Source organism: Delphinus delphis, chromosome 3 (assembly GCF_949987515.2).
Source record: "Delphinus delphis chromosome 3, mDelDel1.2, whole genome shotgun sequence".
Classification (NCBI taxonomy): domain Eukaryota; kingdom Metazoa; phylum Chordata; class Mammalia; order Artiodactyla; family Delphinidae; genus Delphinus; species Delphinus delphis.
This window is the reverse complement of record NC_082685.1, coordinates 96,353,209-96,370,595: the sequence shown is the minus strand read 5'-3', so window position 1 is coordinate 96,370,595 and position 17,387 is coordinate 96,353,209. Positions and strand designations below refer to the sequence as shown.

At 36.5% G+C, this 17,387-nt stretch overlaps 2 protein-coding genes across 8 annotated transcripts in view; one reads left to right on the top strand and one right to left on the bottom strand.

Annotated features, from left to right (window-relative positions):
- SKIC3 (SKI3 subunit of superkiller complex) overlaps nucleotides 1-17,387 on the bottom strand; it is a 156,616-nt gene that overhangs the window by 106,270 nt on the left and 32,959 nt on the right. The gene's annotated exons all lie outside the window — the stretch shown is intronic.
- ARSK (arylsulfatase family member K) overlaps nucleotides 1-17,387 on the top strand; it is a 43,187-nt gene that overhangs the window by 20,467 nt on the left and 5,333 nt on the right. For both annotated transcript variants that reach the window (XM_060009148.1, XM_060009147.1), the window contains exons 4-6: nucleotides 4,623-4,905; nucleotides 8,005-8,176; nucleotides 10,106-10,330. In XM_060009148.1, coding sequence (XP_059865131.1) covers nucleotides 4,623-4,905; nucleotides 8,005-8,176; nucleotides 10,106-10,330 — 680 coding nt within the window. The remainder of the gene's footprint in view (nucleotides 1-4,622; nucleotides 4,906-8,004; nucleotides 8,177-10,105; nucleotides 10,331-17,387) is intronic.

The window sequence follows — 17,387 nt, the reverse complement described above, 5'->3', positions numbered from 1 at the left end:
TGGGGCTCTAGATTCTGCATATTTAACAAGCTCTCAGGTGATGCTGATGCTGCTTGAAATAGCAAAGATATAAGGAACTGGACCTCAGAGAGAGGTAAGACAAGGTATAGCCAATTGTGAATGCCTTTATCAGAAACATGTGGTTACTTTTGTGTCCCTTTGAGAAGAGAAGCCTCTCTTACATTTCTACAAAGAGGTAAAGTAAACCTTGGACCACTTAGGAGGGGCACTTAGTATATATGCACAAAATGACACAGTGAAGCCTAAGTTTATAGAGAACAATTTCCTTTGAGATAGGGGTACTCCACATCCAAACTCCCACCTGAGGCTTCGTTACAGTGGTCTCCACCACTGTACACTCATGAGAGCAGGAGAGTGAAAAAGTCAAAAAATGATGTCTTACTATCTTTATGACAATAGTTTTGACTTTGTGGACCTCCTGAAAGCCTCTCGGGTACGTCCCAGAGATCCCTGAGCCACACTTTGAGAAATGCTGGCATATAGGAAACTATACAGTGTATGTTTGTGTCTATTTGCAAGTAACAGGGTAAATTTATAATGAGAGGAGCCAATGAATCAAAGTATCTAAACCACAGGTAGTTTTGGTTCCTCCCCATTAACACAAGCCCTTGTTTATTGTCCTGATTGAAGCCGTACTCTTAATATTTCAGACAAAGTACACAGAAATGGAATGGAAAGAAATTTATTCAAAATACCCCTGTGACCAACTAATTAGAAAAGTTATATTTGGAGGAGGTTATATAGCAAGTAATGGTGGGTAGCGGGTAGGGGAAGACAACACTGAACAGTAATAAAAAGTAGGTCTAAGCACATGGTCAAAAGATAATGTTTCCTGGTGCAACAGTTTGACCTGGTTAAAGAGGGATGGAGGGCTTCCCTGGTGGCACAGTGGTTGAGAGTCCGCCTGCCGATGCAGGGGACATGGGTTCGTGCCCCGGTCTGGGAAGATCCCACATGCTGCGGAGCAGCTGGGCCCGTGGGCCATGGCCGCGGAGCCTGTGCTCCGCAACGGGAGAGGCCACAACAGTGAGAGGCCCGCGTACCGCAAAAAAAAAAAAAAAAAAGAAAAAAGGGATGGAGACATTCGTTGTTTAGTAGAGAGAATTATAATTTTAAGTTAGCTTTCTGTCACAGTAATTGTCATCGACTATGAGGCTGCATATTCACATTCTCTTTCCCGATTTTCCTCATTAGTGTTACTGGCCAGGAGAAATTTGGGCTGGGAAAAGGGACTTTGAGCTGAGAATTGCAGCTCCTGGAGCATCTACTGCTTATACTACATACACTTAACAATGGCCCAGGAGGATTGGGTTGGCCCAGGGAGTAGTGAGAGTAGAAGAGAGAATCATCATTGATTATAACTATTAATATGTATTGACTATCTAAAAAGTGCTAAATGTTTTTGAGTTATAACGAAGTAAATTTTAATTTTACACTTAGGCACAATGCTTGAACATGGGTCAGCTAATCAAAGTATTACCCTCTTGATCAGCTAGCTTACTCAAGATTCTTGGAATAGCCAGAAAGAGTTAAAAGGGAAAATTATGAGAGGCACCTTTACCTTCAACCATAATCCTGTTTCTGCTGCCCCAGTAATGCCGAAAGCATTTGTTATACTCTACTTCACTACCAGCAGTTATGGCAATCATGCCAAAAGCCCACACACTCAGGAATAGACAAAAGAAGATGCCACTAAGAAAGAAGGGTAAATCACGTGTTATTTAGTGAGAGGACAAAAGTGAAACTAAGTTTGAAATTAGCCATAATGGTAAGACCAGGCCAAAATTAAGTTGATTTGAGCCTTTTTACCCTTAAGGGAACCAACCTGGGCTAAAAGAATCTCAGAAACAAAGAATTTAAAAAAAAAAAAAAACAAAGAAAGGAAAGGGGCATAACCTTGCCAGAAAGATTAAATGAAATCACACTTACTCATTGCTGTGGCAAAAGATGGTAATCTGGGGCTTCCCTGGTGGTGCAGTGGTTGGGAGTCCACCTGCAGATGCAGGGGACACGGGTTCGTGCCCCGGTCTGGGAAGATCCCATATGCCGCGGAGCAGTGGGGCCCGTGAGCCATGGCCCCTGAGCCTGTGCGTCCGGAGCCTGTGCTCTGCAACGGGAGAGGCCGCAGCAGTGAGAGGCCCGCGTACCGCAAAAAAAAAAAAAAAAAAAAAAAAGATGGTAATCTGGGTTCAATATAGCCATCTTTCAAGGCAAGATCTTTCCTTGAGATGTTCTAGACTCACTCATGACTGCCTTGTAAGGTGAACTGAGTAGTTTGGTTAGCACAGTCAGAACAATAGTCTATACTTGAGTTAATCCAAAGCCTGGTAAAGGCTCTGATCACCAATTAGGGTTTCTGCACCCAATTCCATTGTGTGGGGTGGTTTCCACACACTACCAACTCTCTGGACACCAAGTGGATGTCCTTCAATTCAACTGAACTCAACAGGTTAAGGGCCCAGTCCTACAAGACTGCCCTCACTCCCCCACTTCAGATGCAAATCACAAGTCCAGGTTGTCACCTATGATTCTGACTGACCAGCTATAAAATCAGAGGGTCCCATGACCTCTTCCTTGGGTTCAATTAATTTGCTAGAGTGGCTCACAGAACTCGGTGAAACATTTCACTTACTAGACTACCAGTTTATTATAAAAGGCTATAACTCAGGAACAGCCAAATGGAAGAGATGCATGGGGAAAGGGCATGATGCTTCCCTACCCTCACCTAAGGCGGTGCCACTCTCCCACCCCTCCCCAGTCCGCTCCTTTTCTGGGTTTTATAGAGGCTCCATTACGCAGGCATGATTGATTAAATCATTGACCACTGGTGATTGAACTCAATTTCCATTCCCTCTCCAGCCTCCTCCTTCCCCGGAGGTCAGTGGGGTGGGACTAAAAGTTTCAGCCCTCTAATCTCTCCTTTGGTTCTGGCAACCAGCCCAAAAGTAACCTCATTAACATAACAGAAGACACCTTTGTGTCTTTCACTTAGAAAATCTGAGGATTTTAGGAACTCTGGACCAGAATCAGGGAAGAAGACCAAATGTATATTTTTTATTATAAATCACAATATCACACCGGACAACTAGTTAGGTTGTATTACAAGCTTTCTTGTAATTTTCTTGCTTCCTGCAATAATTTCTCAGCCATATTTTCCCACGTAACACTTCTTCGTTGAAAAGAAAGCACTTTGGTTCCTAAACATCCTGTGTGAATCTCAGTAACCTATTTCTGCTTATCACAAAATCCTAGAGCTCTACCGCAAGTACTGCTGGTGTGATAAACCCCTAGCATCTCACTCCTCTGCAGTAGCTCCGATAATAGCCACATGTAGTTCTCTCATTCAGCAGTGACTTAAGCAACATTTACATTGTTTGGTAGTATGATAAATTTTACAAAACTTACGATTTTAGGATTTTCTATTTGTTAGATAGAATTAATTAAAATCTGTTAGATGCAATTCTGCTGAGATTCTAGTTTTCATTGTTTTTATCAAAATATATTGAATATCAACTATGAAAAATTATATTTTTATTATGGTTGCTTAAATTTATTTACCTGTCTTCAAAAGGCAGATAAAAGTTCTACTTAGTTCATCTATAAGCCATTAGTCATTTTGTGTGGTTTGAAACTTCCCTTATATGGAGTATTATGTTTTAATATAAAATAGTCTTTATTTTCATGTGGGTATCTGAATTTTTTAAGCTCTTTTCTTAATTGATAGGGCACTTCAGAGGTGTTTGCCTCAACCAAAACACAAAAACAGGCTTCTTAGAAATGTCCAAGAGTTCTTCCTAAACAATTATGCCAACTAAAAATACTTACATAATATGGGGATATATGTATATGTAAGCTGATTCACTTTGTTATACATCAGAAAATAACACAACATTGTAAAGCAATTATACTCCAATAAAGATGTTAAAAAAATACATACATTATTGAGGAAAAAGTAGTGGTACTACTACATACTTATGAAGCAGTTAGATAAAATATTTACAGAAATTTAATTGATCAAATCATTTAGCTTTTAAATTACCAGCTAAAGAAAATACATCTAGAAATTTGCATCACCATTAAGCTTAGCTTAAATCATAGTCAAAATTGTTCTTATAATGAGAAAAGATATAGCTGAAAACAATGTAAAACCTGAGACTTCAGAAACACGTAAGGTACACATGGGAGGTAAGATTTTTCTAAATATAAAGACAGTGATAGGAGGAAATTATTGTAGCTTTGGTTAGAAATACTATCTCTCTTATTCTGACAGAAAAAAAGACAAAATGCTAAAAAATTCAAAAGAAATACTAGGAATTTGAAATATTTATTTTACTATTTTATTACGAGAAAAAAGTAACCTTTGTAAATAATGTCTTAGTTTTAAAGAACACATAGGTGAATATTTGATTCTTGTTATTTTTTTTCTTGGTTTTTGAATTTGCAATGCTCAGTACCTTAATGAGATCTAGTATAGTCAGTCTGAACATTTACATGACTGAGTCTAAAAATTGTTTTCCATATTGCTCTCTTTTATTTATGCTTAGTCAGTTTTTAAAACTTCTAAAATACCTTACAGTATACCTGTCTTTTTGCCCCCTCAGCAATCGTGTGGAAGCCTGGACAAGAGATGTTGCTTTCTTACTCAGACAAGAAGGCCGGCCTATGGTTAATCTTGTCCCTAAAAAGACTAAAGTAAGAGTGATGGAAGGGGACTGGAAGAATACAGATAGAGCAGTAAATTGGTTAAGAAAGGAAGCAATTAATTACACTCAACCATTTGTTCTGTACTTGGGATTAAATTTGCCACACCCATATCCTTCACCATCTTCCGGAGAAAATTTTGGATCTTCAACATTTCACACATCTCTTTATTGGCTTAAAAAAGTAGGTATACTGTGTGGGCTCAGAGGCAAAAGCTAACATTTTATCTGTATATTATTGGTGTTTGCTGTTTCTTTTATTATCATTTTTAAAGAAAAATTTGAAAATTGCATAGTCACATTAAATCAAACTTCACCAATAACTGGTTGACAGAAACTAAAGGGACAATTTTACAAAAATATAATGTGTTAAAACTCAGAACCTACTTCTAAGTTGAATACATTTGCATATAATATGTCTATTAAAAAAAAAACTAAACTAAAAGATACTCTCTTAGGAGTCCAGGCAGTCCTCACTTTGCATGCTTCAGGAGTGTAAAAATGACTGTGCAAGCTGAAACTGTATAAAGAGATCTTAATAATCAATTGGGAAAATGACCGTTTTTCTAGAACTCTAAAAACATTTGTCAAAACATTAAAAACTCTTCTTTTGGGTTATAAACGTATAGGGAAATGACAAAATAGTAAAACTAATGTTTATTTAATGTACTGTAATTGAAAACACTAGAAACATTAAGAATTAAAGTGTTTTGATTTTTTTGTAAAAAAAAGAATCAAGAATAGTTTGCAGTGCTTGCCTTCTCATTGTGTAACTTAAGATACAAAGCAAGCATCTTCTCTATGTCTCAAGAAATTGTCATATTCCTTTCTAAATTTGGATCACCTTCCAACATTTTACCCTTTGCACTTTCAATGTCATAATATATTCCTGAGAGTTCCTATAATGTGAAGATTTTTGCTAGTGTCACTTCCTCTAGGACATGTTCATCTTTTTCTTCATAATGACCTTCCTTACTTATATCTATGTTTTCACTAAGTTCCTCTGGCTGTATATCTTGAGTGTATCAAATGGTGGCAGTGTCAGCATTCCCAGGTCAGCTATTTCTTCTATAACTCCAGTTAACATTTGATTCAGGGACTTCCCTGGTGGTCCAGTGGTCAAGACTTCGCATTCCAATGCAGGGCGTGCAGGTTTGATCCCCGGTCAGGGAGCTAAGATCCCACATGCCTTGCGGCCAAAAAACCAAAACATAAAACAGAAGCAATATAATAACAAATTCAATAAAGACTTTTAAAATGGTCCACGTCAAAAAAATCCTTAAAATTTTTTTTGATTCAAATTTTACTTGCAGTGTTATCACTTTTTATTTCTTAACTGTATGTTCATCTTTGTTGATCAATTTCCTCTTTTGGGTATCCATTTTTATATCACATGGATTTATCACTGGGAGACAAGGAGGCAGCATACCTACACACCTTTGCAGTCTGTTTATGTACTAAATAAAAGATGTGCAGTGATCAAACACAGACAAACTTTGAAAGAAATGACAATTAATCACTGACTGTGATACACATATGTAATCTACATGGTGATGTAGAGACTAAAGAACTAGCAGCATATGAATGTGAAAGTTTGTACTTGATGCAATAACTCGCAGTTAATATACCTGGGTAATGATGACAAATTTATATGATAATAGAGCAGTCAGAGTCAGGCATACAAACTGGAGTCGAGCAGCCATTGAGGATCTGGTTTCAGACACGTCTCTGCACCACTGAAAACTTGAACTTTCTTTGAACTGTACCAGGCCCAGGGACACCACCAGCTGTATTCAGAACAACACCTGCCAGCTGCAGCCTTACGGTCTCAAGGTCTCCCCTTGTAACTATGCAAACATTTCAGACCCCAAACAACCTAAGCCTCCTTACTTCTCATCAACTCCAATTATAATTCTTGATAAACAACTCATGTAACTAACTGTGGCCCTGCAGCTTTTTGCCTTTATAAGCCTCTCCCGTTGTATAGTCCTATGAAACACTGCAAAGTGCTTCCTGAATCCATGTCTCTTGGGCTTCAGTCCTAACAAACCCCATATAAACACATTTTTATTTCAGTCAGGTCTCCATTTCTGAAATTTTGGTTAACAGTAATTAAAATTTGAACCCTGTTTTTGGGGAACTGGTGCTAGTTAACTAAGCTGTGGTAACTGATATCCGTGCATACCTGAACCATGTAAAGCGAGGACTGCCTGTGTTTTGAAGTGTGTCACCTTAAATCAAATTTAAGTTACTTTAAAACCTCTATCCAGAAACACTATGTAGTGCACCCTATTTTAAAGGAAACAGTGTCGAAGTTTTAGATACTTCATGTCTTCTTAAAAAGTTCCTTATTTACAAAACAGAAGTAGAGTCGCAGATATAGAAAACAAACTTATGGTTACCAGGGGGTAAGTGGGGGAGGGATAAATTGGGAGACGGGGATTGACATCTACACACTACTGTATATAAAATAGATAACTAATAAGGACCTACAGTATAGCATAGGGAACTCTACTCAATACTCAGTAATGGCCTATATGGAAAAAAAATCTAAAAAAAGAGTGTATATATGTATAACTGATTCATTTTGCTGTACAGCAGATACTAACAACATTGTAAATCAACTATACTCCAATAAAAATTTTAAGATATAAATAAATTAAATTAAATTAAAAGTTCCAACTGGCTCTATCTTAAAAAACTTGTCAGGAGTCAGTACTAGCCTAATGAAATGAGTCAAATAATTTAAGTAGATATTTGAGTTTATTAAAGCTACATGACTAGAAGATATGTATGACTTAAGTCTAGTCTTAATGGTTTTCACCAAAACTGTAAGCATTTATATGTATTAAAAAGTTGTATTTGTTCTTAACAAACATTTGGCTATCTCACTAGATATTGGCATTTTTACTAGTGAACTACTGGGAAAAAGGAGTCTAGATTCTTAGGTTACTGATTCTGAAGTTCTGAACTGATCACACAACTATATTAAAGTGATTAGATACTTATATCTAATATAGCTCATGCTTTTCATTGACATATATAATCTTTAAAATAATTTCACAGCTGTCTTACTATATATACAGATATTGATATATACCTTTTGTTGTTACTGGGAATACTAACAATCTGTTCCTAATTTATGTATTTGATTTACTATTTTCTTTACATAATTCACAACCATGCTTTTCTAATAACCTAAGTAATAAAACTTTGTCTAGTTTACCATATATTCTTGTTGGAAGGGAGGAATATTACAACTTTGTTTTTCTCCCCTTTTTAGGTGTCCTATGATGCCATCAAAATCCCAAAGTGGTCACCTCTGTCAGAAATGCACCCTATAGATTATTACTCTTCTTATACCAAAAACTGCACTGGGAAGTTTACAGAAAAAGAAATTAAGGATATTAGAGCATTTTATTACGCTATGTGTGCTGAGACAGATGCTATGCTTGGTAAGTGGTATAATTCAAAAGCAATCACATGAGGAAAAAGTAAAATATTTTCCAACAAACTGTGATTATGCTGGTTGGTGACTTGTATGAACATCCTCAGAAAATTTATTGCAACAGTTGCTGAGATACTTCAGACTTAGAATTTTAAGATTCCTGACACATATAAAAATTGGATAATTTGCATTATTAATAGTAGAATAAAAGTCTTTTCTATCTTAATTATTCATAAATTAACAGATACTTAGATTTGTTCATATATATATAAAAAAAAGGTCATAGAAAACTATCATCTGTTGGAAACAAAACGTTTTGCTGGATTTAATCAGGAATCAGTATTCAGCCAAACACAGTTAATTATAAGGCATCTTGGGTTCTAGGAGATTAAACAGATGAGATGTAGAACCTTGTGACTTCTCCCAGACATGTAGTAAGTGTAAAACGAATCCATTCTCCATAGGCCGTTTAGAGCAAGGCTTAACTAAAGCTGAAATCAGTTTCCCCATGTACATTGATCCAGAATTATACTGAATTAGGGAGTTAGGATTGTGAAAGGTAAAGGTCTAGGGGGTAGCTGAAGGTGCTGAACTTGCTCAAGAATTAGACAATGGGAAGCTGTGGGAAAGCTGGGGTGTGACATGATCAGATATTTTAGAAAGATAGCCACCAGAGTGGTACAAGGGATATTATGAAGGGGAAAGAGGAGTGGAGGCACGAAAACTAATTAGGAAGCAATTACAGTTGTCCAGCTGAAAGACCCTGATGCCCTGATGGTCTGAACTCCGTAAATAACTCCTGAGCTGTGGGTCTCAAATCTGACTGGACTTCAGAATCACCTGTGGGTTTTGTGGGGGGGTGGTGTTTTTTTTAAAATAATACAGACTCCTGTAGGCCAGATTCAGAAACTGCCGAAGTAGAGATGATGCTTCTCTCTGGACTATGCCTTACTGTGTTCTCTTAATTGCAATGAGGAGGAAGTTTCACGTCACTTAGAGAGAGGGAGTGGTCAGAGAAATTTTACTGCCCAAGAATATGCCAAATCACATTCATGTACCATCTGTACTGCTTCCAGCTCTTTTTCAAAGGTAGGATTTCCATAACACTCAGCCAACTTCATGGGCATGATCTTGATCTGGTGACCGGGAATTTGAGAGAAAGGGTAGCAGGAGGAGGGGTTCTGACCCTTTTATCACCTCCCGCTGGGCAGGAATTGTGGGTCGACGGTGATAGCAGTCCTTTCATGAGACATGCACAGTGCTGACATCCAGGCTTGTCTTTCCTTTCTCATTTGAGTCACTGGGGGTAATGTTTTCCCCCATTGTCTGATAGAAACATAGAAAGCAAGCCAGCATGATCTCCAAATAAAGAAACTTATCCTATGGGTATTGTATTTTCTCCTTCCTCTCTCTAATCCATCCACTGAGAAGCAGGCACATGAACTCTGGTATAAGTTACTTAAGAACAGTAGATAGGGCTTCCCTGGTGGCTCGGTGGTTAAGAATCCGCCTGCCAATGCAGGGGACACGGTTCGAGCCCTGATCCAGGAAGATCCCACACGCCGTGGGGCAACTAAGCCCGGGCGCCACAACTACTGAGCCTGTGCTCTAGAGCCTGGAGCCACAGCTACTGAGCCTGCGTGCCTAGAGCCAGTGCTCCGCAAGAAGAGAAGCCTCCACAGTAAGAAGCCCGCGCACCGCAACAAAGAGTAGCCCCCTCTCGCCGCAACTAGAGAAAGCCCACGCACAGCAACAAAGACCCAACACAGCCTAAATAAATACATAAATTTTTTTTTAATAAAGAACAGTAGATAACATTCTGATGTTAAGAAGCATCCTGACAAACTCTTAGAGGGTAGAGTTCTTATGAACTTATTGTGATAGAATAAAACATGAGCTAAAAGCTAATTAAGATTTACCTTGATTTATATTACAGGTGAAATTATTTTGGCTCTTCACCAGTTAGATCTTCTTCAGAAAACGATTGTCATATACACCTCAGACCACGGAGAGCTGGCCATGGAACATCGTCAGTTTTATAAAATGAGTATGTACGAAGCTAGCGCCCATGTCCCACTCTTGATCATGGGACCAGGAATTAAGACCAACCTACAAGTATCAAATGTGGTTTCTCTTGTGGATATTTACCCTACTATGCTTGGTAAGTAATGCAATTATGTAAATATTTATTTGTAATAATGCTGGAAAATGAATAAGCAAAATAGTCAGAGGCCCTGCGGACTTGTTCATAACCCTTGACCAGCTCACTTAACTGTGAGTCAAATCCATATCTGAAAAATGAGGATAATATTTCTCAGGTTCCTTTGGCCTTCACTTACTCTAGTCATTTTTCCTTCAAAAGATTCACAACCAGGATATGACAATAAAGTAAGCCACATATGATATTCAGGTCTATAACTTTATAGATATGATTTGTGTATCATTTGATTCTCTACCACCACCTACCTAAAATGTAAGCATTTCCCTTCTGGATTATTCCATCCACTTTGAAACTACTAATTTTTTTACAATGTTACAAATGTCCCTTAATGTTAATGCTATGAACATATTTCTCCCCAGAATATTTAGATTGTTCTGTACTATTTATTTTACTAGCTTCTAATGTCTATTAGCATAACCATAGGTCTAGAACAGCAACATCTGGATATGGGTAGTTAGCAGTTTTTGTTAAAGATACAAGAATAAAGCCATTGTAAATTCAGAAGTTATATAGAACTGTTTCTATCTAATTTAGAAGAGTACTTTAAATTCAGTAACATTTAAATTCAATAACATCTAAATACTCTGTTTGAAGGCACCATAAATTGCAAAAAGTACCATCAATTTATAAATAGATTTTGGTGAAAGAAAAAGCTAACACAGCATAAGACATATGTGTTTAATATGTTCATATCAAAATGCAAAACAAACATATATCTGGAAATTAAAGAAATAAGAAAGTTCTTTTTATCTCCTTTTTTCTGCTACAAACTCTTTCCCTTCATTTAACTAAAGACTATTATAGGGTCTTAAATTTCTTTACAGTTAATTTAAATCAGTGCCTGGAATTCCCCGGCAGTCCAGTGGTTAGGACTCCAAGCTCTCACTGCTGAGGACCTAGGTTCAATACCTGGTTGGGGAACTAAGATCCCACAAGCTGCGCGGCCAAAAAAAAAATCAGTGCCCTCCTTTTGTCTTTTATTTCACATCTCTTGTATATTTGGGCACACTTCTTTGTTGTTCTTTTGCCTGATGTATATTTTTAATCTCTTCAGTTTCTTACTCATCATTTGCTGGTTCCCCTTTGTTCCAAAGCAATTATCACACAGCCATGTCTCTGCCACTTTCTGGCTCTATCAATTTCCAGGCAATCCCTATTACTTTTCCTCATTTCTGGGGTTTTTTTTTTTTCTTTTTTTTTTTAACTTTTTATTTTACACTGGAGTATAGTTGATTAACAATGTTGTGTTAGTTTCCCGTGTATAACGAAGTGATTCAGTTATACATATAACTGTATCTATTCTTTTTCAAATTCTTTTCCCATTTACATTATTATAGAATATTGAGCAGAGTTCCCTGTGCTATATAGTAAGTCCTTGTTGGTCATGCATTTTAAATATAGCAGTGTATACGTGTTGATCCCAAACTCCCTATCCCTCCCCTCACCTCATTTCTGTTATTATAAGAAATGTATGTGCAATTGTGTTTTAAGTGTCCTCTTTTAAATATTTTAAGTGTCTCTCTTATTACCATCTTTGTAGCTTTATCAGTATATGCTTCTTTTACAGTGGCATTTCTTTAGTTTCCTCCCTTAGTTTTTCCTTATAGAACTTCCCCTACCCCATTTCCTAATTTGCATATCTTTTTATCCTTGTTCTGCTTTCTTGAGGTACACTGATCAGAACTGCAAAAGATTATTAAAGGTTGGGATGATCTCAGTTTTCCCTCAATATATTTCATAGTGATATTTGGCATTTTGTTTGTCTTTTTGACTGTAGCATCTATATAATCCATTATCTGTCTGCAGTGAGTTCTAGTCTATTCCTACTCATTCTGTCACTTTATATGTTAGTTGATTAATATGCACTGTTTAAATCATTTTTCTTTGAGTAATGTTTTATATTTGCCTATAATGCAAATTTTCTTCTCTACAGTCTTGATACACCATTATCATTACTTGCCATTTCATACATCATAAAAGTTAAAAGTCATCTGCAAACTGGAAGATTTCACAATGTATATATCTTAACAGATTATATAAGAAAATACTAAATAAGGTTGTTTGGAGTGAGGGAATTTTCATTTATCCACATAGAGGGACAACCTGCCTGTCCCTGCCTAGTTTATGTTACTTGACAATTAGCACTTCTTTAGCCAAACAAAGCATTCCCAGAAACCCCTTTGCATTCCTTCCCCACTCTTCTGGAAATTATTTAGGTTCTCTGAAATTGTAGATTTTTTTCCTATAATTTGTCAATTATTACAATTTTTTAAAACTCATAGTTCTACATAGATTTTTTTTGTTTTGTTTTTATCTTTGACTGATGTTTGGTAATAGAGTCCTTCTGAGTCACATCTCCCAGCAGAACATGTTTTATTAACAGCATTTTGATCATGTGTTGATTAGACCTGCCCAACTAAAGTAAGTAAAGCCAAAAATTAGTGTATCTCCAGTTCTAAACTGGAAATTAACATTTCAAGGCTTAATGTGTTTCATAACGAACATTTTTATTATGAAAAGGGAAAAGTTACATTTATATGATTGGTGGAGGAGAGTAAAGAGAATATCTATGCATGGATCTTTATATAAAACACTGAAACAGGGGCTTCCCTGGTGGCGCAGTGGTTGAGAGTCCACCTGCCGATGCAGGGGACACGGGTTCGTGCCCCGGTCCGGGAAGATCCCACATGCTGCAGAGCGGCTGGGCCCGTGAGCCATGGCCGCTGAGCCTGCGCGTCCGGAGCCTGTGCTCCGCAACGGAAGAGGCCACAACAGTGAGAGGCCCACGTACCACACACACACAAAAAAAGACAAAAAAAACACACTGAAACATCCTATTAACCAGATGTTAACCAGAGATAAGGTAGAAAGAGAATGATGCAAGGAGGATTCAACAAGAACCTTATGCTGGAGCCAGGAAACAGCACTGTAACATTATTTATCTAAAATTAACCTTTTACAAGTGATAAAGGGTTAATATTAATAGAACTCTCACAAATCTATAAGAGAAAGAGACATACCCTATTAACAAATTGACCAAAATATATAAATAAGCAATTCACAACAGAAGACACACAAATGGCCAAGATATTTTCAGAGATTCAAACTCAGTAGTCTGAAAAATATTAAAATAAGAAGATACCATTTTTCTTTCACACATAGAGTTTGCAAAGATTTTTAAACAGCAGAAAAGCTTATATTGGAAATAGGCCTTCTCATATTCTGCCGTTGGGAGTATAAACTGGCACAGATTTCCTGGAGGCAAATGTGGCATTACATTCCAAATTACTTAGAAATATGCATACATTTTGACCTAGAAAATTCCAATTTTAGAAATTAACCTGTAGATATACAGAAAGATTTATCTCCATGGATATTATTGTATTATGATGTTATATTAAAGAATTAGAAACAGTATGAATATCTAGTAGTAATGAACTGGGTAAAAATTAGTCAATTTTGTTTTAAAAAGTGAAATGATACATGGAAATGGCTCCCATGTATTATTGAAAAGAAAACGTAGGCTCTAAAACCGTATAAATTGTTTTTGGTTTGGTTTGGTTTGTTGTTTATTGAGGTAAGGTATCTATCTAATTTATTGTCCAGATCAGCACATTTTTTAGAGTAAAAGGATACTATTAACAATTACACCAGGGACTTCCCTGGTGGCTCAGGGGTTAAGAATCCACCTGCCAATGCAGGGGACACAGGTTCGAGCCCTGGTCCAGGAAGATCCCACATGCCATGGAGCAACTAAGCCCGTGTGCCACAACTACTGAAGCCCATGCGTCTAGAGCCCGTGCTCCGCAGCAAGAGAAGCCACCACAATGAGAAGCATGCATACTGCAACAAAGAGTAGCTCCCGCTCGCCGCAACTAGAGAAAGCCCGCGCGTAGCAACAAAGACCCAACGCGGCCAAAAATAAATAAATAAACTTAAACAAACAAAAAAACTCCCAGATATTTCTTTAAAAAAACACACAAAAAACAATTACACCAGGATTAGCATCAACTGAGTCTGTTGCCTTGTTGAACAGCCTTACCAATCAATAAGGCAAAGATAATTCTGATGGTCTATGTTTAATCTGATGTTTAATTCAACCTTGTAAAATGAAATTGCTTACTTCTAGAAGGGTTTAAAGCTATGAATACTTTTAGTAGTGATTAGTAACTCTAAAATTTGACCTGTGGGACAGTGTATTCTATTTTTCCTAAGCTTAATAAATAGATTTTGATAAAGTATCTATGAAGGACTTCTTATTTTGTGATTCTTCTAACCAACTAGGAGCTTAAAATAGATATAAAATATAATCTATTCTTAGAATTCCAAAGGTCCTTTCTTTATTACCTTAGCCACAGCTGTGTTGTTTTGTATGAAACAATTTATACACAAGAGTATGGGATTAAATTTCTCAGATCAAAGCCTCAAGCCAGACTTCCTCTTCCCTTCCATTCTATGGACCTTATAAAAGATGGTGATTCAAAAAACCTTAAATAGAAAGATATTAAATAGGAAAAACCAACTGGGATTCCTGTTTTAATAAACCTACCTTACTATAAAGAGCTTGTTGAAATTTAAGACGGTATAATGCATTTATAAAAAGGTCTGAATTTACAAATAGTTTTTAAAGGTATTTTAGAAGAGTGATTATTTTCTACAAAATGATATTTTATGATAAAGTAGGAAGAGTATTCTTAGTCTGTGTATCTTTGTAAGTCCTATCACATTATCATTTTCTAGTACTGGCAGAAGAGTGCCATTTTATGAATAGGAATTCTTTATACTATTAAAGTTGATATCATTATTGCATAGATTATTCTTTAAAAATTGCTCCCCAACCTGTGATAAACCATAATGGGAAAGAATATGAAAAAGAATGTGTGTGTGTATATATATATTATATATATATATATGAATCATTTTGCCGTACAGCAGAAATTAGCACAACACCATTAATCAACTATACTTCAATAAAATAAATTTAAAAAAAATTACTCCCCAAAATATTTTCTTCTCTAATAATCTAGTATCAACATCCTTTAGCTCAGTTAGAAATAAAGGTAATCTCATTTTTAAATTAAAATTGTTTGGACTTTCTCTTTTAAACTTCTTATTTTCAGGTGAATTTTTTTCATTAATAGTTGGTCTTTTTTGTAAAACACCTAACTTCTTTTCACATAAAGGATAAATCCAGAATTTTGTTGAATTGTGAAAATGTAATTGTATAAAAATGCAGTTGTGTCTAAAAGAATGCTTCGTTGCTAGTGATTTAAATTGCAAAACCCTCCTTATCACAGGATCTTAGTGGAGGGTTGGGAGGGTCATTCTACATAGACTATTTTGTTTTTATTGGCTGAAAAATATTGGGAAGTTGAATAACTACAGTAAGGCAAGACTTGAGGAGCAGTATTGAAGAGTCCAGACATCCTGGAGTCAACACTGCCTAAATTCAAATCCTCCTTCATTATTTACCAACTGTATACCCTTGGGCCAGTAACTTAACATCTCTGGTCTTCAGTTTTCTTATCAATAAAATAGAAATAATAGTGGCTATTCCATAGCTTAGAACAATGACTGGAACATGGTAAACAATTAAATGTTAGATATTATTGCCATTAATATTTTTTATTCTTCTTAGGTATGCCCTAAAAAATGTACATAGCTTGCATCATTGCCATACCAGGCTAATCCCTTATCTACCCATACACTCGGGAAGAAATATAAGCTTATCTTTCTTCAGGAGACCATCACAAATATCCAGGTCTGCATTTTTACCCATTTGATTACTGTTTTAAATTTAAGTCACTTTATTAAGAATCATGCAGTTACTACTAATATTTGCTTCTACTGCCAAGAATGATGAAACTTGCTTTACATGGAATTCTAACGATAGATTTTCCAGAAGAAAAAAACATGAAAAATGGTTTTAAACAAATATCAAAGAGCTTTCTGAAAAGCAGTTTAAGCTGAAGTGCTTTTAAGGAAATAATTGATAAACATATGAAAAATGAATACACAGTTTCCCAAAGCACAGAAAATTTAATAAAGATTAAATACATATTTATTAAATACTGTGGATATTTGACAAGGATTTTATTCTTCAACATCAATTTACAAAGGTGTATTATTCTACTGATCCTAGACAGGAAACAAGTCACATTATCACTTGCCTGAACTCCTGCAATAGCTTCCTAATTCTTTCCTTCTGCCCGTACTCACTTTTAGTCAATTCACCATACAGTAGTTACTGTCAAACATGTCACGATTCTGCTCAAAATCACTTAGAGTAAAATCGAGACTCTCTAATTGGGCCTGGGAGTCCAACATGATCGCCTCCCCTATCTAACACATCTTGTAGAATTTTACCTCTCACTTACTCTGCTCCAGCCATGCTGGACTCCTTTGCGTTTGGGGAACGGAATGAAGCAGCTTCCTGCCTCAGGGTGTTTACAGTTGCTATTCCCTGGGAGAATGCCCTTCCTCCCCATGCAGATATCTATTGAGCTCATCTAGCCCTTTCTCAGGTCTCTGTCTCTGTCACCTCATCAGAGAGGCCTTCCCTGACCACACTATATAACACAGCACATAAACACATACCTGCCATCGTTCTCTATTCCCCTGATCCTGCTTTATTTTTCTTCACTGCACTTATCACCATCTGACATATTTGTCTGTCTCCCCACATTAGAAGGTAAGCTCCAAAAGTCTGAGAGAGCTTATCTGCTTCGTTCACTGTTGTTGCCCTAAACCTGGAACAGCACCTAGTTTGTTAGATGCTGGGGTGGTTTTTTTTTTTGAGTAAAAAAAATTAATACTTAAATGGACTCATCCTAGTTTAATGCTGACTTCTCATATAAACATAGCAGAATTATTTAAATTTTCTTAGTCTAACAAGCTTCTTTAGGAAAATTAGGCTAAGAACAGATCTGAAATAAGGTATTTCTAAGTATTAAAGGTGATTAAACTACTGAATACAGGAACTTCCCAGTCATGGGTA